Below are 27,461 nucleotides of genomic sequence, written 5' to 3' on the forward strand. Positions count from 1 at the left end.
TTCCAAGGTCCAAATAAAGTCACATGGCCAAGCCAAAAACATCTTTCATTGTGTAAAGTTTTAAACCTACCCAAAGAACCTCCCATATACCCACCCCACAGTATCAACAATCATTTCATGTATTTTCTCCCCCTCTTCTTCAGTTATGCCCAAGGGAACTAAGAAGTGTAGGGATATGCTTTCAGGTCAGCCTCTATGAGTAGAGATGGGCTAGTGGTGTTGCTTTGATTCTTGATCACTGGATCACTGGCAGTGACTCTCACAATCAGGAGCTCAGTGTGGGGAGGATGTGGTAGAGCTCCACTTTAGCACTTCCTGCGGCAAACTGCAGAAGCACTGCTTTTGTTGGTCACCCATTTCCAATGTTCATCAGAAAAGGAAAAATTTAGGTTGCCATTTAAGAACTAAGAAATGAAAATACAACCAGGTTTGCTTTGGCAGTTGGGCCAAACTAATCACAGGTTTTGTAACTCTGTTGGAGAGAAAGCATGGGTTTCTTTATTTGATTAAATGTAGTACAAAGTTCTGAGTCTTGAAATAGATGAGAACAAGCAGTTTATAATTAACAGATCATAAAGGAAAATGTAAACAGCCCGATGAGAAAATACTAAGAGAATGCTGAGAATTAAGAGTCTGTGGAACTGTTCTATGTGTAGCCTGCCATGTTAGGAATACAGATTAGGGATTTGGATACATTAGCTAATTGTATCCAAGAAATGAATTCATTTCTTGGCACAGTTTTAATCATTGTTTAATCCTTCTGCAGTTTGGCTACTTAGAGTAAAAAATACTTTTTGCAAATGTTGTAAAGTATAAACCATCTCTGAAAAGAAAATTGATGTCATCAAAACACCAAAATATTCTGAAATATTCAGCATTTGCTTTTTTACAGCATCCTATTTCTTGCCTGCATTATATTTCTCAGAGTTTAATTTGCTATGATTCAAATTATCTATTTTCCATTTTTCCCCATGAGACTATAAGCTCCTTAAGGACAGGGACTGTGCCCATTGTTCACAAATGTGATCTAATACCTCACACAGTGCTGGACACACAGAAAGTACTTAGTAAATATTTATTGAATTAATTCATGCTTTCTTGTATTGTCCATGGAGGTTATTCTGCTGGATCCCATTAATAAATAAAATAACCATTTAAACAGTTTGTACTTAATAATCACATATTTCCTGGCAAAATAATGAGTCCAGCAGCCAGGCAGCCTGGACTTCAACATTGACTCTGTCACTTGCCTAACTGTGTAACTGTGGGTGAGCAAAAGCTTGATCTGTGTGTGCCTCACTTTTACTATCTGTACGATAAGGAAGGTGTTGTGAAGATTGAATGATTTAATACATGTAAAGCACTTAGAAAAGTACCAGACAGTAATGCCTCAATAAGTTATTATTACTACTAGTACAACTATCAATATTATTATTCCAGAAATAAACTTAAAACACTCTTTTAAAACAATACTAAATATGTTATATTACTCAGTTTTGATTTCAGAATTCTGTATTTGTGTTGAACTGGTAAGTCTTACAGAACTTGAATCTGAAAATTGCTCCTCCCCCTGCTCTTTTTCCTTAATAACTCTACTGTTAAAAAATCAAACAAGTATGGCTTCCTGCAAAAAACCTTCTTTCCTCCTTTTCTTCCTCCATCTTTCCAGAACAAGTTTAATTGTTTCTTTCTCTCTGCTCTCTACTACTTCCTTTAATTTACAAAATACTTCTTGTATATATACTGGCTTCTCTCTATCCTTAGGTCATTGCTCCACTTTAAGTTAACCGATGTAAGAGGGGAGTGGTCAGATAATTTTTTATTTTACACTCAATTTTTAATGATATATAGCATTAGTTTTTCATAGCTGTAGACTCCTTTCTTGGAGGAAAAAAAAGTATTGTGAATATTGTTTCATTCTCAAACCCAGTGTCCTATGTCCTTAATACATTTTCTGTAAGTTTTGAAAATTAAAATATAACATAATTACAGAAAGGTATACAAATAATAATTATACAGCTCTGTGAAATTTTCAGAAGTGAACACACTTGTATAACCACTACCTAAATCAAGACATAGAACATTACTGGCACCTCAGAACCTTTCCTCATGTTTCCTCTGCATCATAATCCATTCCCTCTAAGCTTGACCGCTGTTCCGACTGCATTATCAATGATTTCTTTTACCAGTTTTCAAACTTTATATAAACGAAGTCATTTAGTATGTACTTCTTTGAGTCTGTCTTCTTTTGTTTAGTAGTATGTTTGTGAGATTCTCTTTCATTGCTCTCATATTTCATTGTATGTCTACTGTTGATGGACATTTTCAACTTTGGCTATTATGAACAATTCTATGAATGTTTGTTACATCTATTTTGATGCCCCTACATATACTTTTCCTTTCGGTATATACCTAGTAGTAGACTTGCTGGGTCATGGGGTTTCAGTCCCCAGTCTAAATTTTTTTCCAGATTTGATGCTACCAGTTTACATTCACACCAGTACAGCAGGATTTAACTGTCCTTTTACCCCATATTATCAGGTGTTTTTGGTTTGTTTCTTTTGTGTGCTATCCTGCACTACACATACGTAGTGGTATCTCATTGTGGTTTTGATTTTCATTTCCGTATAATGTTGAACATTTTGTATAAAACAGGAGTTTTGTAAATTCCCATGTGGAATTTCTTTTGTTCATCTTTTAATCGTATTGTCTTTATTTTTCTTATTGATTTGTACGAGTTCTTTGTATATTCTAAATACAAGTCCTTTGTTGGATGTATGAACTAAAGATATTTATCCCACTCTATGGCTTGCCTTTTTACTGTTTTGTTTTGTTTTGTTTTGTTTTGCGGTACGCGGGCCTCTCACTGCTGTGGCCTCTCCCATTGCGGAGCACAGGCTCCGGACGCGCAGGCTAAGTGGCCATGGCTCACGGGCCCAGCCGCTCCGCGGTATGTGGGATCTTCCCGGACTGGGGCACGAACCCGTATCCCCTGCATCGGCAGGCGGACTCTCAACCACTGCACCACCAGGGAAGCCCCTTTTTACTGTTTTAATGGAGTCTTTGGTGAACAGAAGTTTTTCTCATTAATAAACTTACCCATCTTTTCTTTTTTGTGTTCTTTTTAAGAAATCTTTGCCTAGTCCTAGTTCATGAAGTTATTCTATTAGGCTATCTTCCAGAAAATGTATTATCTTTCGTATTTGGGTCTTTTATCCACCTGGAATTGATTTTTGTGTATGGGATGAGGTTGGGACAGGTTTCATTTTTATTCATACATACTGATCCATCACCAATGATTGAAAATGCCATTTGATTACTAAAATATTGCAATGGCATCTCTGTCCAAATAAGGTGATTATACATGTATAGATATGTTTCTGGATTCTTTATTCTGTTCTCCTGGTCATTTTATCTATGCTTGTACCAATCATACTCTGTCTTAATTACTTTAGCATTAGATTAAACCTTGATATTAAGTAATAGCAGTCATTCTTCTTCACATTTTCTTTACTATTCCTAGACCTTTCCATTCCCATGTGAATTTTAAATCCTTTATTTTTTTTTATTTATTTTTTTTTTTTTTTGCGGTACGCGGGCCTCTCACTGTTGTGGCCTCTCCTGTTGCGGAGCACAGGTTCGGGACGCGCAGGCTCAGCGGCCGTGGCTCACGGGCCCAGCCGCTCCGCGGCATGTGGGATCTTCCCGGACCGGGGCATGAACCCGTGTCCCCTGCATCAGCAGGCGGACTCTCAACCACTGTGCCACCAGGGAAGCCCCCTTTATTTTTTTTTTAATGTTTAATAATAATTCCTATTAACTTTAATGAAAGCTTTTCAAAATTACAAAATCCATTAAAATAGTTCATCATACTAATAGCTGTAAGAGAAATAAAAACAACTAGTTTTCTTCATAGAGGCTAAAAAAGGCATTTGATAAACATTCAATAACCACTTCTGCTGTGGAAAAAATATCCAGGCATAAGAATCCTTTAGTTTTACGGTGCTGTATTCCTCATTCAGTATTCTGGGAGCAAAGCCTATTGCATAAACACACTGCTCCCAAATAGCCAAGATAAATTTCAAGAGTTTTAATCAACATAATGTATGAATGATATGATTTATTTTGTGTATAATAGTGTCACGGTGATTATTTTCCAACAACCTACCAGCCATCTTGTTTTGTTGTGTATCATACTCCAAATTCATCATTATTAAAGGAGTCACAGTAGAATCCCACTCAAGAAAAGTACTGTCTTTGTTTAGGGACATACCTTAATTGGGCGTGTTTGGTTATGAAGATGACACCTTTTTCACATCGCCTGGATGGTCATGGATGAGACAGAAAAGATAGGTAAAATATTTGGTATGAGGATTTAAGAGGAATTTTGAGAGTTTTGAACAAATACCCTGGGCAGAGGGGAGGTAGGAAGTAATGCCAGCAAAATGGTGAGAGACTGGAATCAAGGATGACAGTAGAGCTTAGGGGTTAAGAGCCTGAGTTCTAGATCCAGATTTCCTGGATCAGCTACTTATTAGCTTATGAATTTGGGTAAGTTACTCATCCCTCTGTGCTTCACTTTCTTTATTCATAAAAAGGGGATATATGTGCCTACCTCATAGGGTGGTTATGATCATTAAAAGAGTTAATGTATATAAAGTACTTAGAAACAGTACCTGGCATATAATTAATCCCCATATGTGCTAGCTGTTATTATAATTAATAAAAGATAATCTGAAAATTTGAGATATATCATATTTTTTAGTTTCATTTAATTGTTCTGTGCCATGACATAATCCCCCACCCTTAAGAAACACGCTGTAACCCCAGTAAAGTCCTGTCCACACACCACCATAAGACTAAGGTTCATTGAAGACTGAAAAGATTACAGCAGAATCTAGTAGTGCAGAAAACAGACCCTACACTCAGGAAAGAAATAGCCCAAAGACTAAAAATTCATTGTAAGTTAGAAATTGAAGTAATTTTAAGAATCCATGGAAGTAACAGGTTGGACACTGGTTTTCCTACTGACTGTGTGGTAAGAGTTCATCCAATTTGACAGATTTTAAAGGATAAGGTGATTCTAGCTGTTTCAGGGTTTCTCAACCTCAATACTGTTTAATGACTTTCGGGGCTAGATAATCCTTTATTGTGGAGAGCTGTCTTGTGTATTGTAGGTTGTTTGGGAGAGTCCCTGGCCTCTACCTACTAGATGCCAGTAGCAGCACCGCTCCCTGCAGTGTGACAACCAGAAATATCTCCACTCATTGCCAAACGTTCCCTGGGGTGGCAAAATTGTCACCAGTTGAGAACTGCTAAGTTATTTAAAAGAAACTTCCCTGCATAGAGTTTTTTCCTCAAGTTCCAAACATTCACAAACAGAGAATAAAATAATGCACCACTATGTAGTCATTTCCTAGCTTCAATAATTTTGACAACTTTGTTTTATCTATATCTTCTCCATTTTTTTTCTGTAGTAATTTCAGCAAAACCTGGTCATTATATCATTTCTCCCATAAATACTTTAATGTATATAAAGTATATGAGCTTGTGGACTTCTTAAAAATAATAAATATTAGTATCTTTTTAAGAAACTAATATTTAGGGGAAAAAAAAGCACTTAAGAGAAATAGAGTGATATAATAAGACTAAGAGTAACATGAGTATAAGAGCCTAGAAGAAAAAGGAAGAGTTTGGTTTCTTTTCCCCTAGCCTCTTTCTTAAGTGAGTAACATTTGGACTTTTGCAAATAATGCATGAAATAATAATATAATTATAGCCTCTTGCCTACCATTTGTATATAGTGTAGTAGTATGTTGTGAAATTTAAAGAGGTCAGGGACTTTTACATTTTATTATAGATGTCTTCAGAATTACATTTAGCATTTTAACCTGAAACTGTTTACTTCAAATTTCATATGCTATAAATATTCTTGTTATCATAGTAGACTTTGATAAATTTTAATAATATTAAATAGTTGACTCAGTAGTTTAGAAATTCTACACACTGTGGTAACGAAATGAAAAATTCTTCATAGCAAGGGTTTAAAGGTGGAAATTTGCTTGAATGACGGATAGGGGATTTGTGTGTTTTTAATTGAAGTATAGTTGATTTACAGTCTTGTGTAAGCTTCAGGTGTACAGCATAATGGTTCAGTATTTTTGCAGATTATATTCCATTATAGATTATTACAAGATAATGGATATAATTCCCTGTGCTATATAGTATACCCTTGGTGCTCATCTACTTATATATAGTAGTTTGTATCTGTTAATCTCATACCCCTAATTTGTCCCTCCACCCTTCCCTCTCCCCTTTGGTAACCACAGGTTTGTTTTCTATCTCTGTAACTCTGTTTCTGTTTTGTATATACATTCATTTGTATTATTTTTTAGATTTAGGGTACTTGTTTTGAAGATGCATTTGCATGCATTTGTAACACAGCTTTTTCCTGAGATTTTATATTAGAATATCATAGTTGGGCAGAGGTAGAGAGATAAGGAACTGCCTATAATGTTGGACATTATAGAGGTAATAAAGCCCCTGGGATATCTTTCTGGTCTGTGGAAGAGAAATCCGTTTTTGTTGCCTCTTGCAGAGAAGTAGGGAAGGGAATATAGATCCTGTTTTTCTACTCTGGCGTAATTTCAATGAGAATTCTTTTTTTTTTTTTTAATGGGACTTTAACGCTGGTAGAATTAGGTTTGAATGCCAGTCCAGGCACTTTCTTTTTTAATTAATTAATTTATTATTTATTTTGTCTGCATTGGGCCTTTGTTGCTGTGCATGGGCTTTCTCTAGTTGTGGCGAGCGGGGGCTACTCTTCATTGTGGTGCACGGGCTTCTCATTGTGGTGGCTTCTCTTGTTGCGGAGCACAGGCTCTAGGCGCGAGGGCTTCAGTAGTTGTGGCGCGTGGGCTCAGTAATTGTGGCTCATGGGCTCAGTAGTTGTGGCTCGCAGGTTCTAGAGCGCAGGCTCAGTAGTTGTGGTGTGCAAGCCTAGTTACTCCATGGCATCTGGGATCTTCCCAGACCAGGGCTTGAACCCATATCCCCTGCAGTGTCAGGCGGATTCTTAACCACTGTGCCACCAGGGAAGTCCTCAGTGAGAATTCTATATAGATTTTCCACAGATGGAGCACTTGAGTTCAATAATACTATACAAGGATAACACCTGTAGTCCCTTCCTCTGACCTGCAGCTTGTGACTTTAGTAGAGAAGTTAAGATAAATGTTAAATTGAGTAATAAGAACATAAACCTCACTTTCTTGCCATTAGGAGTGATTTAATGTGTAATGCTGAATATCCTAAAAAATTAAGCTATTATATTTTAGCATCAAACCATATGATACTCTAGTTAATGCTTGCTATGGTGAAAGGACATATCTGACTCCAAAAAAAAAAAAAAGATTTTTGTAATATCCTATATAGGATACGTGCTACTGTGGATTGTTAACAGGTTAGACTGAATGCATCTGAACATAAAACAAAATCTGAAAAAATGTTGAAATGAATCAAGTTAATGTAAAGAGATATTATTCAGTTTAGGTAAATTAGTTCTGCCTCACATTTAAAATAGATCATCTTGAGTTCCCTGGCTATTTTTTATGTCTATAAATTTCTATAAATTCTCTATTTGGAAACAAATTGAGCCCAAGGAAAGACCTCATACTGACATTATTCAGCATCCCTCAGTGAAAAGGTTTGAAAAAGAATAATTCCTGTAGTTGGTAACCACTGAAAAATAGCCTAAATAGAAAGAAAAGTACGCTTTCCTCAGCTGCCGCTAAGGTGCTCGGTCCTTCTGAGGAAGCTGAGGCCGCATTGGGGTGTAGGCCCTCACTTCATCTGGCGACTGCACCATGCCCGGCAGCCCCTGCCTAGCACTCGCCCGCACCATGGCCTCCGACTCAGCGCTCACCTGCATCTACTCAGCCCTCATCCTGTCCGACAGTGAGGTGACAGTCACCGAGGATAAGATCAATGCCCTCATTGAAGCAGCCAGTGTAAATGTTGAACTTTTCTGGCCAGGCTTGTTTGCAAAGGCTTTGGCCAGTGTCAACATCGGGAGCCTCATCTGCAATGTGGGGGCAGGTGGACCTGCCCCAGCATCTGGGGCTGCACCGGCAGGAGGTCCTGCCCCCTCCACCACTGCTGCCCCAGCTGAGGAGAAGAAAGTGGAAGCAAAGAAAGAAGAATCTGAAGAGTCTGATGATGACATGGGCTTTGGTCTTTTTGACTAAACCTCTTTAATACGTTCAATAAAAAGCTGAGCTCTTAAAAAAGAAAAAAGAAAATTGCGTTAAAAGCTAATTGTATGGGAAGAGTGTAGCAGTCAGGAAGCACAGGATTAAAATGAATGCCAGAGATCAGGAATTTTAGGGGTCTAAATTCCAGGGCAAAAAAAATGAACCTGAATGGGGTTTCTTTTTGGAGTGATGAAAGTATTCTGGAATTAGAAAGTGGTGATGGTTCCATAAACTTATGAAGAGACTAAAGCCATTGAGCTGTATACTTTAAGAGGATAGAGTTTATGGTATATGAATTATTTTGAAAAAATGACCCTGACTGTGGGGGAAATGATAGCTCAAGGCCATCTGGCATAGGGTAGGAACCCAACCAGGGTGAGTAGTGCACCTGTGTGCAGGGTGGCAGTGAGCAGCGGTGAGATTTGTTACGTGTAGGGGGATAGATTACATAAGTATAGTATTAAATAAAACAAGAACCAGATTTTTCACTATTGGAGAACAGAGTTTACAACTTTGGAAAGGAAGAAGTCTAGAATTAACCCTATGGTATTGAATTGGAATTGGAGCATCTTTGTGAACATTTAGAGTGTATGTTTGTATATGGATTTACAAATAAAAATGAATATAGAGTTGTGTGTATATGTATATAAATGTATGAGCATACTGCCTAACTCTGTCGACGGAGTGGACCTGGGGGGCAGTGACATCCTGATAGCAATGAGCATACCTGATATTCTAAATACCTTTCCCCACTAAAAAAAAACAAAAAAACAAAAAAAAACAACTCTTCTTGGGAAAAGGACTGATTCTAGGGCTAGGGCAGGGAAAGTACAAGATGAGCCCGGAACATCTGATGCCAGAAAGCAAAGAAGTGCTCAGAAAATGACAGGGATATATCAGAAGGTTACAGGAGCCAAATCGAAAGGGCTTACGTGGCCAACTTTGGGACAATTTGAGCATCAAAATAAATAATAATAGTAACAGGTTATAACTCATTGAGTAAGAATGGAGTCTTTGAGTTCAGATAGGTAGGTAGATAGGTAAAGGAAAAGAAACTAAACTATAGAAGAGTGATGGATTTAGAAAATATCACTGTTTGGCAAGCATGATAGTAATTCTACCAAGAAACATTAATGGATGCTAAAAGTAGTGGGCAAAAGTTTATTGAGGAGAGATTCAGACTGCTACTTGTACACCAATGTTCATACTATCATTATTCATAATATCTAATAGATGGAAACAGCTCAAGTGTCCAACTTGATGGACAGATGAATAGATAAACTAAATGTGGTATGTACATAAAATGGAGTCAGTCATAAAAAGGAGTGAAATTCTGATGCATGATCTAACATGGGATGAACCTTGAAAATTTGCAAAGTGAGATAAGTTAGACATAAAAGGACAAATACTGTGTGATTCCACTTATATGGGGTACCTAGAATAAGTAAATTCATAGAGACAGAAAGTAGAATAGAGGTTGCTAGGGCTAGTAAGAGGGGAGATTGGGGAGTTTTATTTAGTGGATACAGAGTTTCTCTGGGGGATGATTAAAAAGTTCTGAAAATGGAGATGGTTGCACAACATTGTGAACGTACTTAATGCCACTGAATTGTACACTTAAAAATGGTTAAAATGGCAAATTTTGTTACGTGTATTTTTATCACAAAAATTTTTTTTAATTTAAAAGTTTGTTGAAGAATGGGATACTTACATACTTTCAAAGTATCCCCCCGTTACATACTTATTAATTACAAAGAGAAAGAGTATAATTTTAGAGTGGAAATATCTGGCAAACACTGCCATAACCAAGTGATCAAAGTTAACACAGCATTGCTTTTGCAGTAGTTCTGCCAAAAATGCATAACCTGAATTAAGTCATGAGATAACTTCAAATTGAGGGACACTGTGCAAAATAGCTGGCCTGTAAGCTTCAAAAGTGTCAAGATCATGAAAGTTAAGATGAGACTGAGGAACTGTTCGAGATTAAAGGAGTCAAAGAGAACTAAGAACTCAGTGCAGTTGCTTAATCCTGAATTGGATCTTTTTGCTAGAAATGACATTACTGGATAAATATCAAAACTTAAATGGGGTCTGTGGATGAGATCATAATAATGTAAAGTGTTAGGTTCCTGATTTCTCTGCTAGTACTGTGGTTATGTAAGAGAATTGCTTGTTTATAGGAAATGCATACTGTCTGGGCATGATGGGATATCATGTCTATATTTTCAAATGGTTAAGGAAAAAAATGTTCTTTGTACTATTCTTGAAACTTTTTTGTAAGTTTGAACTGATTTTAAAATAAAAAAGGATATTTACACGAACTGTAAGGAAAAAAAAAGATAAAAGAACCTGAATGAAGGTGGTGATTATGGCCAGGACTAGATCCCAAGACTAGGACTTGTATTGGAAGGCTAACTGCCAAAGAAATGGGAAACTTCTATTCAATGAGTTACAAAAACATTCTCTCAAAGTCAAGGGTTTCAAGTAAATATATTGAGGATTCTGAGTAGACTATCAATTATAATATGTAACAGTGGAAAATTCAGCTTCTAGTCAAGGACCTAGTAATTTTGCATTTAGAATGTGAAAACAAAGGAAATGACCAAACTGAATGTAAAAATAGTTGCAAAACTGGCCATTTTATTTTGATAGATTCAGGTGTTTCAATGTCTTCCTGTTATAGGTGATGCTGAACAAGAACTTGGTCCCCCTCCATCTGTAGATGAGGCAGCAAACACACTCATGACTCGTCTGGGTTTCCTCCTTGGAGAGAAAGTCACGGAAGTTCAGCCAGGTGACCAATACAACATGGAAGTACAGGATGAAAATCAGGTAAACTGCTTCCTATCAACTTAGTGAAACATGGGATGAAACAGCCTATTATAACCAGGAAAGGAAAAATGTTGCAGGGTGTCAGTGTTCTGAGAAGAATAATCCCAAGTATAGAGTGCCTTTTGAGGCCTGGAGATATAACTTAATTTTCCATAATCACTATATTTCTTCAGTTTATAGAATGTCTTTTAGTTTCCTTCTTAAGTTTAAAAAGCCACTTTAAGGTTTTGACTTATTTATTGAATGAATGAGGAAATAAATAAGTAAATAAGCCAACAAACAAAATAGACATATATATGAGCACCGCCCCCCCAAATTGCAGAATACATATTGTTTTCAGGTACACATGGATTATTTGCCAAATTGACAATATGCTGATCCATTGAACAGATCTCAACAAATGTCAAAAGATTTCAACTACTGTGACCATAGTAGAATTAATCAATTATAAAATAACATAGAAAATGATAGCTAAAAGATAACTCAGAAAATCAAAATCCCCAAGTGTTGGGATATTAATATACTCCTAAGTAGCCTTTAAGTCAGAAAATCACAAGAAATTGGAAAATATTTTAAACGGAAATAATAAAAAATGAAATATAATATAACTTGTAGTATATAAAATATGCTTTAAAAAACTTTAGTTTTGGATACATATATTAGAAAAGCAGAAAATCCAAAAAATTAATGATCTAGATATTTATCTCAGAAAGTTAAAAATATTAGCAATTGGAAAAAATTATTATTTCATAGACATTTTTCTTTTGTCTATTCCGTTCTTTTCAGTTAAAATGTAGCAAAAGAAGTATTAGACTCAGATTCATTTATGCGGTCTTAATCTTTAAAACGAACGTCCGGTAGTGAACCATTTTACTCAGAAGATGACAAATTCAATTCAAATTGCGTATTCTCAGTAATGTTGGTGAAGATTCTATGTCGTATGTTAGCTTCACCATAAAGTGTACAAGGATTATTTGAATATATTTGTCGATCATGTGGTTAATGCTCAGATGTTCCAGAGCTCTCTCCTCAGACTTTTCCTTTCTTTATATTCTCACTCCTAAGGTCATTGGTTTTGCTGGCTGCACATTCTGATCATGTGGGCAGTTTCTGTAAAATTCAAATACCTGGAGATTCTAATCAGATTGAAACTCTTCCATTCTTATGTCTTTAAATACTGTCTTAACTCCTAAACTGTCTCTAGCCCTGCCTTTCCCCTTAACTCTAGATCTGTATTTTTAGCTGCCTGCACTACATTTTCTACCTATGTGTCCAAGGTACATCTCAAATTTAACATGTCATAAAACTGAACTCTTGCATTTTTCCCCAGAACCTGCTCCTTCTACTGAGTTTCCTGTCTGAATAGGTGGCATCACCTACAGGCATAAGACAAAAGCACTGGAGTCATTCTTGGCTTTACTCTGTCACACTCTACATTCACTCTTTCAGCAAATTATGTAGGCTTTGTCTTCAGAATGTATGCTAAATCTGATCCCTTTTCATTACTTCCACTGGTACACCTAAATCCAGGTCACCGTCATCTCTTGCCTGGGCTAGTGCAATAGCTCCTAGAATGTAAGGCTAGAAGGCTGGAACTTTTGCCTGTTCTATTTACGACTGTATCCTCTGCACCTAGAACAATGTCTACTATTAGTAGGTGCTCAATAAATATTTACTGTCTGAATAAATGGCCTCCTAATAGGGCTCTGCTTCCACTCTTGCCCCCTGTAGTCTGTTTACACAGAAGCCAGCGTGATCCTTGAAAATGTGAACCTGGTCCTTTGACTTCTCTTCTCTCGATCTCCCACTGTATTCCCCCACATTTAACATTAAATCTGAAATCTTTACCATGACCAGCAAGGGGCTACCTGATCTGACCCCTCGCTGCCTCTCCTACATCATTTCCTACCCCTCTCCCTTTCACCTGCAGCTCGCCAGCAACACTGGCCTTCCTGTCATTCCTCAAACACATAAAACATTCATTTATACTGGAATGTTCTTCCCACATAACTCACTTCCTTACTTTATCCGGTGCTCTGCTCAAATGTTACCTCCTCCGAGAGGCCTCTTCCTTAATTACTTTATCTAATAGTACCTGCCCATCACTGTATCCCCTTATCCTGGTACTTTATATTTTTATAGCTCTTATTAATTTATTACATTATATATTTAGTTGTGGGGGAGTTGTGTATATCATACAAGAATGTAAGCTTCATGGTGATAGGGATTTTTTTTAACTAATTTACATTGTAACTATGTCAGTATGCTGTGATCTGTGAATAAAAAATAGAAATGATACATGTTGAGAGCCTCATTTAAATTGGTATAAATAAAACATCTATTTTACTTTTTATCTCTTTATATTCACAGCAGGTTAAAATATGACTGTTCTAATAATGACCAAGAAACATGACATTACAATCTGAGAATTTGCCAAGGACCCTGTGTTTCTAAAAAGCTACATTTCTTGAGGTGCTAAAATTTATATTTGGTTGCTTTTGAGATGCTTCATGTCACAGCCTGTTGCAGTAATTTCTAAATGAAGTCACATGACTTGTGACTTCATTTAGAAATCAGGTAACCCCTTCCTGGTCATGGTAAATAAAGATTTCAGGTTAAAGCGTGCTTTGTGCATTTACTGAATAAATTCGTCATAAAATAAGTAAATGAGTAGTATCATTGATTTAATGTAATTAAAGTGATATAGTATAACAGAAAAGTCACTGAACCAGGAGGTAGAAGATGTGTAGGGTTCATTTATATTTCAATTTTCAGGTAAAGAAAAATGGAAGCACACTGCCAGAAAGTGATGGACTAGTATTCAAATCCAGGCAGTCTGCTTTTACAACTTATGTTCGTAATAGCTACACCATACTGGTCCAGTATAGCATAAAATAATGACAGGATTGTTGTGAAGATCAAGTTAAATCATGAATATGAAATCACTTTGTAAGCTGTAAAGTGTCATATAAACAAAAGATATATATGCAATATAATTAGTATGTAAATGTATGCAGGAACTGTATGATTTGGGGGAAATTGCTTCATAGCTTGCATACTTAGGGTAGTTTCATTTTCACATTTCTTAAATGGGGAAATAATATTTATTATGCCTCATACTTGGTTGATAAGGAGATAACGAAGTATCAATTATAACATTTAAAAAATTTTAACTACGAAACATTGAACAAATGTAAAATATTAATAATGAAGCTACATGATAGCCCTCTTGGAATATAATATACCATGAAACTATCTTGGAACCACAGAAGAAAGTGGCTGAATTGACCATTGGAATTTCTAGTCTTAGGAAAATTATTAAGAACTAGGAGGTCATGTTCACTTAGTGACTTTCTTCTGTACTAAACAACATACTGACAAAGATAGATTGCTTTGTTTAGAAAGACCCTATATAGTAATGGCGTCCTCAGAATAGTGCTAGTAATGACAAAATCCAGCACAGGCAAGTCAGCATATATCATTTTTTTGCAAAGGACAACATATTGAAAGTGATATTCAACTGATCACTGTATTTTCTTCTCTCAGTGGTGTATTAGGATGTACCTTATAAATTCCATCATTAGATTCTTCCCTTGGGTATTTGTAGAACCTTGAAGAGATCCGATTGAGAGTTTGGGATCCTTCTGGAGACCACTAAAAGATCAATGGGAAAGCCACTGAAAGGTTTTAGAAGCGGAGCGGCTTAATTAGATGTCCATTTTAGCCTGCAGTATGGAGAGTAGATAATGTTGTCTTTCTGTGCCCAGAAGAGATTTCTATGTCTCATTAACTAGCCTCCTTAAATAAATATAAGGCTTGCCTTTTAATTCACAAGCCATGAACACTTTTCTGCTTTCTAAATGGCTTGATCTTTAAGCTTTGCTTTTACAGTTAAAGCTTTTAAAGCATAGTCTGTGGTAAATGCTTTATTTTCCAGAAAATAACTTGTAGTAAAAATTATGTGTCATTTGAGCCTAACCTCCACATTGGCTATATTATGCATATAATACAGTTTCCTTTCTCAAAGAACCGACTGAGAATCTTGTCTAAAAATGGAAATTAGTTGCTCTAGAGGTAATAGATTTATACCCAAATTAAACTTTTTCAACATGGAATGACTATATAGTATAGATATAGCTAATGTAGAAGACTCTAGTACAGTTCTATTAGAGTACCCACATATTTCTTAAACTGAGAATGAGGCAGTTAAAAATTGCCATGCCAAATTCTAACTAGGGAGGATTCTAAGTCAGGAAGACTGGGATGGGGTTCAGTATCTGTCAGTTTTATAGGGGAACTTGTTTTTTACATTCCACAGGAAATTCTACTGCAAGCCCAGTTTTTAAAAAATTCATTGCTCTGGTAGACCAACATCATTTTATAGAAATAGAGGAAATTACAAAGAAATTGAAACTCCTCCCTCTTCTGGAGAAAAATTATATAGAAGAGAAATGGCATAGATTTGAGGGCTTATTGTGTTGTTAAGAAAAATCAGTTTCTAATATTATTCATATGATTGAAAAGATTTACTTGGTTGCAGGGTTCTGAGAATGTCACTTATGCTTGGTTGAGTTGAATGTATCTTTTATGACCTGGTTATAGCATTTAAATTAAAATCAAAACCTGGATTCAACACAGATAATTAAATATAAGAGATTGCATCTGGAAATCATTTGGGGACGAGTCAAAGAGCCTTAATATTCTCATATTCAGTGATCAGCATATTTTCCAGTCAAGTTATAAAATGTAAATCTTCAATTTTAGCAGAGAGATTATGAATAGATTCTGTATGTAAAGCTGAAATGCTTTTTTTTTTAATTTAACATTTAAAGATGTTAAATTTATCATTAATACTCCAAGTAATTTTGCCACTGATCAAGTACTGTTTTGAAAAGGATAACATTTTTTTTTAAACATCATTATTGGAGTATAATTGCTTTACAGTGGTGTCTTAGTTTCTGCTTTATAACAAAGTGAATCAGTTATACATATACATATATCCCCATATCCCCTCCCTCTTGCGTCTCCCTCCCACCCTCCCTATCCCACCCCTTTAGGGGGTCACAAAGCACTGAGCTGATCTCCCTGTGCTGTGCAGCTGCTTCCCACTAGCCATCTATTTTACATTTGGTAGTGTATATATGTCCATGCCACTCTGTCACTTCATCCCAGTTTACCCTTCCCCCTCCCTGTGTCCTCAAATCCATTCTCTACATCTGCGTCTTTATTCCCGTCCTGCCCCTAGGTTTTTCAGAACCTTTTTTTTTTATTATTCCATATATGTGTGTTAGCATACGGTATTTGTTTTTCTCTTTCTGACTTACTTCGCTCTGTATGACAGACTCTAGGTCCATCCACCTCACTACAAATAACTCAGTTTCGTTTCTTTTTATGGCTGAGTAATATTCCATTGTATATATGTGCCACATCTTCCTTATCCATTCATCTGTTGATGGACACTTAGGTTGCTTCCATGTCCTGGCTATTGTAAATAGTGCTGCAATGAACACTGTGGTACATGACTCTATTTGAATTATGGTTTCCTCAGGGTATATGCCCAGTAGTGGGATTGCTGGGTCGTATGGTAGTTCTATTTTTAGTTTTATAAGGAACCTCCATACTGCTCTCCATAGCGGCTGTTATCAATTTACATTCCCACCAACAGTGCCAGAGGGTTCCCTTTTCTCCACACCCTCTCCAGCATTTATTGTTTGTAGATTTTTTGATGATGGCCATTCTGACTGGTGTGAGGTGATAACCTCATTGTAGTTTTATTATTTTTTTTAACATCTTTATTGGAGTATAATTGCTTTACAATGGTGTGTTAGTTTCTGCTTTATAACAAAATGAATCAGTTACATATATACATATGTATACATATATCTCTTCCCTCTTGTGTCTCCCTCCCTCCCACCCTCCCTATCCCACCCTTCCAGGCGATCACAAAGCACCGAACTAATCTCCCTGTGCTATGCGGCTGCTTCCCACTAGCTATCTACCTTAAGTTTGGTAGTGTAGGTATGTCCATGCCACTCTCACTTTGTCACAGCTTACCCTTCCCCCTCCCCATATCCTCAAGTCCATTCTCTGGTAGGTCTGTATCTTTATCCCTGTCTTACCCCTAGGTTCTTCATGACATTTTTTTTTCTTAAATTCCATATATATGTGTTAGCATACGGTATTTGTCTTTCTCTTTCTGACTTACTTCACTCTGTGTGACAGACTCTAGGTCTATCCACCTCATTACAAATAGCTCAATTTCATTTCTTTTTATGGCTGAGTAATATTCCATTGTATATATGTGCTACATCTTCTTTATCCATTCATCCAATGATGGACACTTAGGTTGTTTCCATCTCCGGGCTATTGTAAATAGAGCTGCAGTGAACATTTTGGTACATGACTCTTTTTGAATTATGGTTTTCTCAGGGTATATGCCCAGTAGTGGGATTGCTGGGTCATATGGTAGTTCTATTTGTAGTTTTTTAAGGAACCTCCATACTGTTCTCCACAGTGGCTGTATCAATGTACATTCCCACCAACAGTGCAAGAGGGTTCCCTTTTCTCCACATCCTCTCCAGCATTTATTGTTCGTAGATTTTTTGATGATGGCCATTGTGACTGGTGTGAGATGATATCTCATTGTAGTTTTGATTTGCATTTCTCTACTGATTAGTGACGTTGAGCATGCTTTTATGTGTTTGTTGGCAATCTGTATATCTTCTTTGGAGAGATGTCTATTTGGGTCTTCTGCGCATTTTTGGATTGGGTTGTTTGTTTTTTGGATATTGAGCTGCATGAGCTGCTTGTATATTTTGGAGATTAATCCTTTGTCAGTTGCTTCGTTTGCAAATATTTTCTTCCATTCTGAGGATTGTCTTTTCTTCTTGTTTATGGTTTCCTTTGCTGTGCAACAGCTTTTAAGTTTCATTAGGTCCCATTTGTTTATTTTTGTTTTTATTTCGCTTGCTCTAGGAGGTGGGTCAGAAAGGATCTTGCTGTGATTTATGTCATAGAGTGTTCTGCCTATGTTTTCCTCTAAGAGTTTGATGGTGTCTGGCCTTACATTTAGGTCTTTAATCCATTTTGAGTTTATTTTTGTGTATGGTGTTAGGGAGTGTTCTAATTTCATTCTTTTGCATGGAGCTGTCCAGTTTTCCCAGCACCACTTATTGAAGAGGCTGTCTTTTCTCCACTGTATATTCTTGCCTCCTTTATGAAAAATAAAGTGACCAAATGTGTGTGGGTTTACCTCTGGGCTTTCTGTCCTGTTCCATTGATCTATATTTCGGTTTTTGTGCCAGTACCATTACTGTCTTGCTGACTGTAGCTTTGTAGTATAGTCTGAAGTCAGGGAGCCTGATTCCTCCACCTCCATTTTTCTTTCTTAAGATTGCTTTGGCTCTTTGGGGTCTTTGGTGTTTCCACACAAATTGTGAATTTTTTTATTCTAGCTCTGTGAAAAATGCAGTTGGTAGTTTGATAGGGATTGTACTGAATCTGTAGAATGCTTTGGGTAGTAGAATCATTTTCACAGTGTTGATTCTTCCAATCCAAGAACATGGTATATCTCTCCATCTGTTTGTATCATCTTTAATTTCTTTCATCAGTGTCTTATAGCTTTCTGCATACAGCTCTTTTGTCTCCTTAGGTAGGTTTATTCCTAGATATTTTATTCTTTTTGTTGCAGTGGTAAATGGGAGTGTTTCTTTAATATCTCTTTCAGATTTTTCATCATTAGTGTATAGGAATGCAAGAGATTTCTGTGCATTAATTTTGTATCCTGGCACTCTACGAAATTCATTGATTAGCTCTAGTAGTTTTCTGATGGCATCTTTAGGATTCTCTACGTATAGTATCATGTCATCTGCAAACAGTGACAGCTTTACTTCTTCTTTTCCGATTTGGATTCCTTTTATTTCCTTTTCTTCTCTGATTGCTGTGGCTAAAACTTCCAAAACTATGTTGAATAAGAGTGGTGAGAGTGGACAACCTTGTCTTGTTCCTGATCTTAGTGGAAATAGTTTCAGTTTTCCACCATTGAGAACGATGTTTGCTGTGGGTTTGTCATATATGGCCTTTATTATGTTGAGGTAAGTTCCCTCTATGCCTACTTTCTGGAGGTTTTTTTATCATAAATGGTGTTCAATTTTGTCGAATGCTTTTTTGGCATCTATTCAGATGATCATATGGTTTTTCTCCTTCAATTTGTTAATATGGTTTATCACATTGATTGATTTGCATATATTGAAGAATCCTTGCATTCCTGGGATACACCCCACTTGATCACGGTGTATGATCCTTTTAATGTGCTGTTGGATTCTGTTTGCTAGTATTTTGTTGAGGGTTTTTGCATCTATGTTCATCAGTGATATTGGCCTGTAGTTTTCTTTCTTTGTGACATCTTTGTCTGGTTTTGGTATCAGGGTAGGATAACATTTCTTGAGTGTTTGAAAAAACATAGACTTTCATTCATTATTTCATTAATTTATTTGGGTAGAAAGAGCTAAAGAAAAGCGAATTGTCATTAAATTAGGTAAACCAGAATATATTACCATCAGTATTCATTACTTCCCATCAAAAATGTGAAAAGGAGGTAACTTTAGGTGTAAGAATCACTCAGTGATCTCAGTCTTTAATCAGTTTCTACAGAGAAATTATTTCATTTTGTATTAAATTAATATTGTTTGATCTATTTTATTTGACAAACTTTTAGATAAGGCATTTTCCCTGCATTCATTTATTGCCTCTGAGCAACCACCTGTGTATCAAATAAAACACATTTATTTGCATTAAGAACTTTATTTTTATTTCTCCTTGGCTGCAGAGACATTTTTTTTCTATCCAAAGAAAATTATTAGCAAGAAAAAGTTCCAAGCCTTCAGAAAAATTTCGATTGAAAATAGCAAGAAAATTTTGTGATTAATAAATTCCTCTATTAGTTCATAGCAGTGATAAAGACTGCTTGTCACTGTGAGTTTCCTAGGCAGAAAAACAGGCCAGTCTCTGCTCATGTTAAATTTATCAAGTTTCACCTTAATTATAGAACACAGAATGCTTTATCCCGGAAGGCAAAAACAAACAGAAACTAATAGATGTAAAAGTTGTGCATGTGAATTTTTTTTTTCTTATCAAAGTATGTGTTTTACCATAAGATATATTTTACTTTAACAGCTGATCAGTTTATCTCATTTTTCATTTAAATTTTTCAGACCTCAGCAATCACCCAGAGGATAAGTCCCTGTTCCACCTTGACTAGCAGCACTGCCTCTCCACCAGCCAGCAGCCCCTGCTCTACTCTCCCGCAAGTCAGTACAAATGCAACTGCCAAGGATAGCAGCTATGGGGCTGTCACCAGTCCAACCTCCACCCTTGAAAGCAGAGATAGCGGTATCATTGGTAAGTTGGTTTTTATATTAATCATTAAAAAAGAAAGCATCTTATGTCTTTTTTTCTTTTTAAAATAATTACGCAAGCTCAAGGTTTTCAAAAATTCTGCTTTTGATTTACTGAGATGTATATATAAAATGTGTCCTTTTCTTTTTAATGATACAGGAGAGAGACATAAATGGTAAACAAAATGAGAGGTATCTCTCCCTGCTTAACCAGTCCTTTAAAGATATTATCTGATAAAAGAACGGATGAATAGAAAAAGTTCTTTCTACTTCTTCTTGTAAATTCACATGCATCATCTGTCTACCAACAGAAGTGGTTCAGAAAAAGTTTATCCCTCACTGAACTAGTAGTTTCTCGGTGGTTCTCAGTTCTTCGTATTATTGCCTGTTGTATACTTGTTAAGGGGAGTCAGTCACATGGAAGTGAGCAAAGTTTTGGGAAAAGAAGAATCTGAAGACAAAGAAATGCAAAGAGAAGAAAAGAAGACTGAGCACAGAATCTTAGGGCATGTTCAAATTGAGCAGGGGGTGAGAGGTGTGAGAATGAGCCAGTAGATACAGAAAAAGGGTAGTCAGACAGATAGGAGAAAAACTGGGGCAGTATAATGTTACCAGTGCCAAGGAAGATAAAAGTTTCAAGGAAGGGGTGAGGAGAGTCTGGTCAACAAATGACAGAAGCTGAAGAGACTAGGAAAGTGGAAATGATAAAGGAATAAAGACAATGAAATATTTTTTCCTCATTTGGCTTCCTTCTAAAGGTTATCAAATCAAAATATTTATTTGTTTAGATATTATTGCAGATGTTTTAATGCCATGTCAACTAAGCATATCTCTAGTACTTAAATGAATATACATCAACATGTGAATTTATTTACTTTAAATAAATAATGAGTTGATAAAAAGAATATTTTTACAGCAAAGTTACAGGATACAAAATCAACATACAAAAACCAGTTGCATTTCTATACCCTAACAATGGATAACCAAAAACAATAAAATTAAGAAAGCAATTCCATTACAGTAGCATCAAAAAGAATAAAATACTTAGGAATAAATTTAACTAAGGAGACAAAAGGCATGTACGCTAAACACCACAAAACATTGCTAAAGAAATTTTAAAAGACTTAAATAATTGGAAATATATCCTGTGTTCATGGATTGGAAGACTGATATTGTTAAAATAATATTTCTCAAAACAATCTGCAGAATCGTTGAAATCCCTATCATAATCCCAACAATGTTCTTTGCAGAAATAGAAACACCCATTCTAAAATTCCTGTGAAATCTCAAAGGACCCCAAATAATCAAAACAATTTTGAAAAAGGAGAACAGAGGAGGACTCATATTTCCTGATTTGAAAACTTATTATAAAGCTCCTAAAAGCAGGATTCATGTCTGATAATTTAATGTACCCTCAGTATGTAACATAATAATTTCTGATTTGTGCTTGCTTTATATGAGAAGTCATTATGAAGGTATTATCATTAAATAGCTAAATATTTTAACTAAATAAAATACATAGATAGATAAAATATGATGAAAATTGACCTCTTTTCCTAACCTCTGAAATAGTTTATAGAAAATTGGAATTACCTGTTTCTGGACTATTTAGTAGGACCTGCCATTAAAATATTTCAGACCTGTTATTTTCTTTATGTCAGTCTTTTAAACTACTATTTCAGTGTATTTAATACTATAGGACTACAACTACTGAGCCTGTGCTCCGCAACCAGAGAGGCCACGACAGTGAGAGGCCCGCTCACTGCGATGAAGAGTGGCCCCTGCTTGCCGCAACTGGAGAAAGCCCTCGCACAGAAACGAAGACCCAACACAGCAAAAATAAATAAATTAATTAAAAAAAAAAAAAAAATACTATAGGACTTAAATTTTTTTCTTTCTGAATCTCTTTTCCTTAGTAATGGTTTTTCTTTCAAATTTATTTGCAAAAACTTGTCCAAAATATTCTCTTATAATGACATCACTACCTACCCAGGAGCCCAAGCTAGAAAGCCAAGAGGAGAGTCCTTCCCACCTTCCTTCCCCCTGTATTTCTCATCCCTGTATTGTTTTTTCATCTTTCCTAGCATTGCCTTGATAGTCCGCATTTATCTTAGACCTAGATTAATACAAATCTAACTGTTCTCTCTGCGTTTTTTGCCTTGTCCTAAGTCTGTTTCTCACACAGCCACCAAAGTGAATTAACTGAAAAACAATTACTGTTTTGATTCTGTTATCTATAAGATGTAGTGAACTACCTGAAAATCAAATCTGATCAGATCACTCCTTTGGCTCCCATTTACCTAGCAGATAAAGGCCAGGCTCTCCTGATCTGACCGCAGCCAGTTTCTCCAGCCTTCAAGCCCACTACTTTCGGCCTTGTATATATTATTCTGGCAACTTTAGATTTTGCTGTTACCTGACACATTCATTTTTTCATCTCTGTGCTTTTGCTCATATTGATCATTCTGCCTTGTAATCTCCTCTGTCCCTCTTAAATTTGACTAAGTCCTACATATTTTTTAAGATTCACCTTGAGCATTCTGTCACCACTACTACCACCACCTCTCTTCACTTCTCCACTCCACCTCCTATCCAATACATATTATTATTCCGTGTTCCCAGTCATACCTGTGCATATCTGTACCATTACATTTAACACATGGTATTATAATTACTTTTGGAGCTTGCTTTTCACCATTAGACTGTTTCTTGTTAGCCAAAATTGTGTCTTATTCATCCGTATCTGTAGCACCTAGTCCAGTGACTGACATATGGTAGCATAGTAGGTGCTCAAAGGAAAGAAAGCTTAAGTGTGGAAGGATAGGGGATAAAGGACTGACCTGGCACTTTACTTTTTTACAGGTGTTTAGAGTGTTTAGAGTGACCATTGGGTACAAGATGGAACTTTATTAAATTTTTAATAAATAATAGAGATTAGAATTCTCCATCGACTAATCTTATTTTCTTAAATTCTCTTTATGATTCATTTTGGCCCAGTGACTTTTATAATCCCAGCCACACCTCTTCCTGGGTTCTTCTGTTGACCTTATTAGAGTGTCTGTAATATCATCTATTCTGCCATACATTAAAAACTAGCTTTAGAAATACATTCATCCAAGCAGAAGGCATGGTACTGACGGATTGGATAAAATCCGTTTACAAGTAGTTACCTTTCAAAGTGGAAGCTTAACATGTCAGTGAGTGTTCAAAATAAATGTTCATAATGTTCTGAAAATTAAAAATGAGATCCTGCTTTGACTTATAGCAGACAGTGTTCCTCATTTTTTTTTTCTGATAAATTTCCAAAATTGTGTTCCTTGTAAATATAAGTGCCTTTGTGGATAAGAGAGCTAATTTGAAGAATAATGAACTTCCATTCTTTAATGTGTATAAATACTGAAACAGATTTACTTGCAAAATAATGAGAGAAGAAAGAGAATAATGTCTGTTCCTAAAATTACATAAGACTATAGAGTAGTTATCAAATTATATGTGAGCAGCTTATCTTGAGAAATGACTTGTTTCCCTTTAGTTTTTTTTCACTGCAGTCTGATTTGGAAGAAAATTGTATATGGCATAAGTAATAATAGTCAAAGATATTGTTATTACCTTGGAAATCTCAAGGCTAGCCTACCTTAACTGTTAAATATGTTTCAAGTATTTTCCCCGCTGATTATAGAAACATCTGCTTTTCCAAATTAAATATTGCTTATATTATTTCAAACAAAAACTTCCAAGATGGTCTGTTGTTTATTAGTGTTCCATATTTAAATCTTGCCCCGTCAGCGAAAAGCACAAAAGTTATTAAATGTATTAATTTAAATTATCTATTTTTGATTTCTTTATATATCAGTCAGTTCAGTGTGAATTTCTTATGATTACATTTTGTAATTATAGCAGTCAGAATTTTAGTGATGCCTGCTGTATCACTCTTATAGCATGCCAAAATACGTAGAATTCTAGTTATAAGAATCAGAATATTAGAAATGCAGAGTTCCTGAATTTTTAAACATTGTTAATGTAAAAAGTTCCTCTCTCAGATTCTAAAAGGTTGTAAATAACTGTAACTTCTTAGATTCTGTATGGTCTAGACTCACCCCAGATGTAATTTAATTTTTACCACAGAAAGCATTCTCTGTTCCAATCATAGCTTCCCTTTCCTCAAACTCACAACCTTTCTTAAATATGTGGTAAAATGTCACTGACATGATTGTCAGGTGTTTACAATGTAATTTCATATTTGTTACTACTTTTCTTTTTTTTTTTTTTGTGGTACGCGAGCCTCTCACTGTTGTGGCCTCTCCCGTTGCGGAGCACAGGCTCCGGACGCGCAGGCTCAGCGGCCATGGCTCACAGACCCAGCCGCTCCGCGGCATGTGGGATCTTCCCGGACCGGGGCATGAACCCGTGTCCCCTGCATTGGCAGGTGGACTCTCAACCACTGCACCACCAGGGAAGCCCCCATGTTTGTTACTCTTTTATTTTATTGGTATAACTTTAATGGTATAATGGTCTTATATATGTGGCTAGTTAGATACCACCAACTACATATAATCTCCTATTACCTTATATATAAGCTCCTATATAGCTTCGAGCAAAAATCTTGATAATCATAAACTCTGTGAGATATACATCATTTTTATATCCTATTCCTTTTTCATGTTAAGTTTTAATAATGGGCTGTTTTGGTATGGTGTTACATAGCAAAATGAATTTAAGCATGGATCCATTTAGGCATGTTTCTTGCCTTTTGTTTATCTGGAGATCACAGTTCCTTCCAGAAGGGTATAATTCTTTTTAATTTCTTTCTTTTTTTAATTTATTTGTTTATTTTTGGCTGCAGTGGGTCTTCATTGCTGCATGCGGGCTTTCTCTAGTTGCGGTGAGCAGGAGCTACTCTTCATTGCAGTGCGTGGGCTTCATATTGCTGTGGCTTCTCTTGTCGCACAGAACGGCCTCTAGGCGCGTGGACTTCAGTAGTTGTGGCACTCAGGCTCAGTAGTTGTGGCTCACGGGCTCTAGAGCACAGGCTCAGTAGTTGTGGTGCACGGGCTTAGTTGCTCCACGGCATGTGGGATCTTCCCGGACCAGGGATCAAACCTGTGTCCCCTGCATTGGCAGGCAGATTCTTAACCACTGTGCCTCCAGGGAAGTCCCAGAAAGGTATAATTCTTGAATTCCCTCTTTTAATCAAATCTCAGAATTTTTTTTTCTTTAGGTTCTGATTTATTGCCAAATTTGTTCTTATATCCTTTAGCCTTATATCACTTAACACCTAGGAAGATGAAACATCTACAGCTTTGCTCATTGTTCAGTGATTATGTTTTCCTAGTATTTCACATTAGTAACTTAAAAGCAAAATCAGAAACTCCTAATCAAAGACCTTTGTTCGTTTAGTAACATATATTCCAGTAGGATGTTGTATGTTCTTTTTTTGATCCAAATTTTCACGTTTAAAAAATCACCTCCCTGAGTCATAAACTTGAACATTAAGATAACTTGAGTTTTTTTTTTATATTTTCTCCAACCTGTTTTCAGAAATGTGCAATTGTATCTTCACTGCTAAGTTTCTCCAGTTATTGTGCCAGTGACTCTGTCATCCTTCCCACCTTCTACTTACTTAGCACTAATAAATTTTTGGTAGCTGTAGCGTTATATTTATATGGCATGGCATATATGTTAAAGAAGTCTAGATACTGCCTATTAAATTGATCAAGGAGACCAAACAGAGCATTTCTCTTGCATAATTGACCTAACTAAAATAACAATAATAATAGTAACAACAACCATTGATTGAGTACAAAGTACGAGGCGGGTACCATTACTTACTCCTTACAATCATCTTATAAGAAAATAGTTGTAAAGGTTTCACAGGATCAGATAATTGAAAGGGTACATAAGACTCCGCAGAAAAATGCTTACAAAAAGCTTTTAGTAAAGATACAGTACAGCAGGCGAAAGAGAATGCCGGCGAGCACCGAGGATCCATTCCCAAGTGCAGCTCTCCACGTTCTTTTTTTCTTTTTAACATCTTTACTGGAGTATAATTGCTTTACATTGTTGTCAGTTGCTGGTGTATAACAAAGTGAATCAGCTATACATATACATGTATCCCCATATCTCCTCCCTCTTGCGTCTCCCTCCCACCCCCACATCCCACCACTCTAGGTGGACACAAATCACCGAGCTGATCTCCCTGTGCTATGCGGCTGCTTCCCACTAGCTATCTGTTTTACATTTAGTAGTATATATATGTCCATACCACTCTCTCTCTTCGTCCCAGCTTACCCTTCCCCCTCCCCGTGTCCTTAAGTCCATACTCTACATCTGCATCTTTATTCCTGTCCTGCCCCTAGGTTCTTCAGAACCATTTTTGTTTTTTTAGATTCCATATATATCCAGGTTCTTTCTTAATCAAATAGGATGTGCCTGTCCCCAGAGTATAAGTCACCGAGATTTGTATAAGGAATCTTGGTTTCAGGAGAGCTCCCCAGAAGTTTACAGTGAAGCTTTTTATGCCCCTCTGGTCACATAGCTAAGCCAGGCTGTCTAAGTAGTCCAGGTGTAAGCTGTCAATAAACAACTAGACCTGGTTGCTACCAGGGGAGTTTCAAACTTTAAACAGCAAATTATAAATCATTAGTTATCCCTGTTGACCTTATCTTGGCTAAGAGTCAGTACCAGAGTTCCAGGCATCCCCAGAGATAAGTGTAGGGCCGGCCCAGTCTAGCTGTAAATTGACTCTGTCTTACATAATACTATAACAATCTTTCTTAGATTTAGAAAACTGAGATTCAAAAATAATTGGTCCCAGATCACATAGATATTAAGAGGCAAAGCTAAAATTCAAGTTAAGGTCTGTATAACTTCAAAACCCATGGTCCTAATTATTACAAAACAGTGCATAGTTCTAAAATAATTCTCTCTCAGAACAGATGACCTAAGACTATTATCCAGCATTAAAAATTTAGTTTTTATCAACAAA

The 27,461-nt window shown here is 36.3% G+C and overlaps 2 protein-coding genes across 9 annotated transcripts in view; both read left to right on the forward strand.

Moving 5' to 3' along the window:
• The window catches only part of TANC2 (tetratricopeptide repeat, ankyrin repeat and coiled-coil containing 2), a 364,111-nt gene that overhangs the window by 193,261 nt on the left and 143,389 nt on the right, over window positions 1-27,461 (forward strand). For all 7 annotated transcript variants that reach the window (XM_032616890.1, XM_032616892.1, XM_032616893.1 and 4 more), the window contains 2 exons: window positions 10,933-11,081; window positions 20,294-20,480. In XM_032616890.1, coding sequence (XP_032472781.1) covers window positions 10,933-11,081; window positions 20,294-20,480 — 336 coding nt within the window. The remainder of the gene's footprint in view (window positions 1-10,932; window positions 11,082-20,293; window positions 20,481-27,461) is intronic.
• On the forward strand, window positions 6,150-9,056 carry LOC116745829 (60S acidic ribosomal protein P1-like). Of its 2 annotated transcripts, XM_032616899.1 has the most exons (2): window positions 7,899-7,969; window positions 8,045-8,270. In XM_032616899.1, exons 1-2 carry the CDS (start codon window positions 7,899-7,901, stop codon window positions 8,241-8,243), a joined length of 270 nt encoding a protein of 89 aa, XP_032472790.1. In that variant the 3' UTR covers window positions 8,244-8,270. The 2 variants fall into 2 exon arrangements, with proteins under 2 accessions (XP_032472789.1, XP_032472790.1); XM_032616898.1 differs by having other exon boundaries at window positions 6,150-9,056.

Source organism: Phocoena sinus, chromosome 20 (genome assembly GCF_008692025.1).
Source record: "Phocoena sinus isolate mPhoSin1 chromosome 20, mPhoSin1.pri, whole genome shotgun sequence".
Classification (NCBI taxonomy): Eukaryota; Metazoa; Chordata; class Mammalia; order Artiodactyla; family Phocoenidae; genus Phocoena; species Phocoena sinus.

Coding starts and splice junctions, on each gene's coding strand:
- LOC116745829 (XM_032616898.1), top strand. CDS start 7,863: ATGCCCGGCAGCCCCTGCCTAGCACTCGCCCGCACCATGGCCTCCGAC.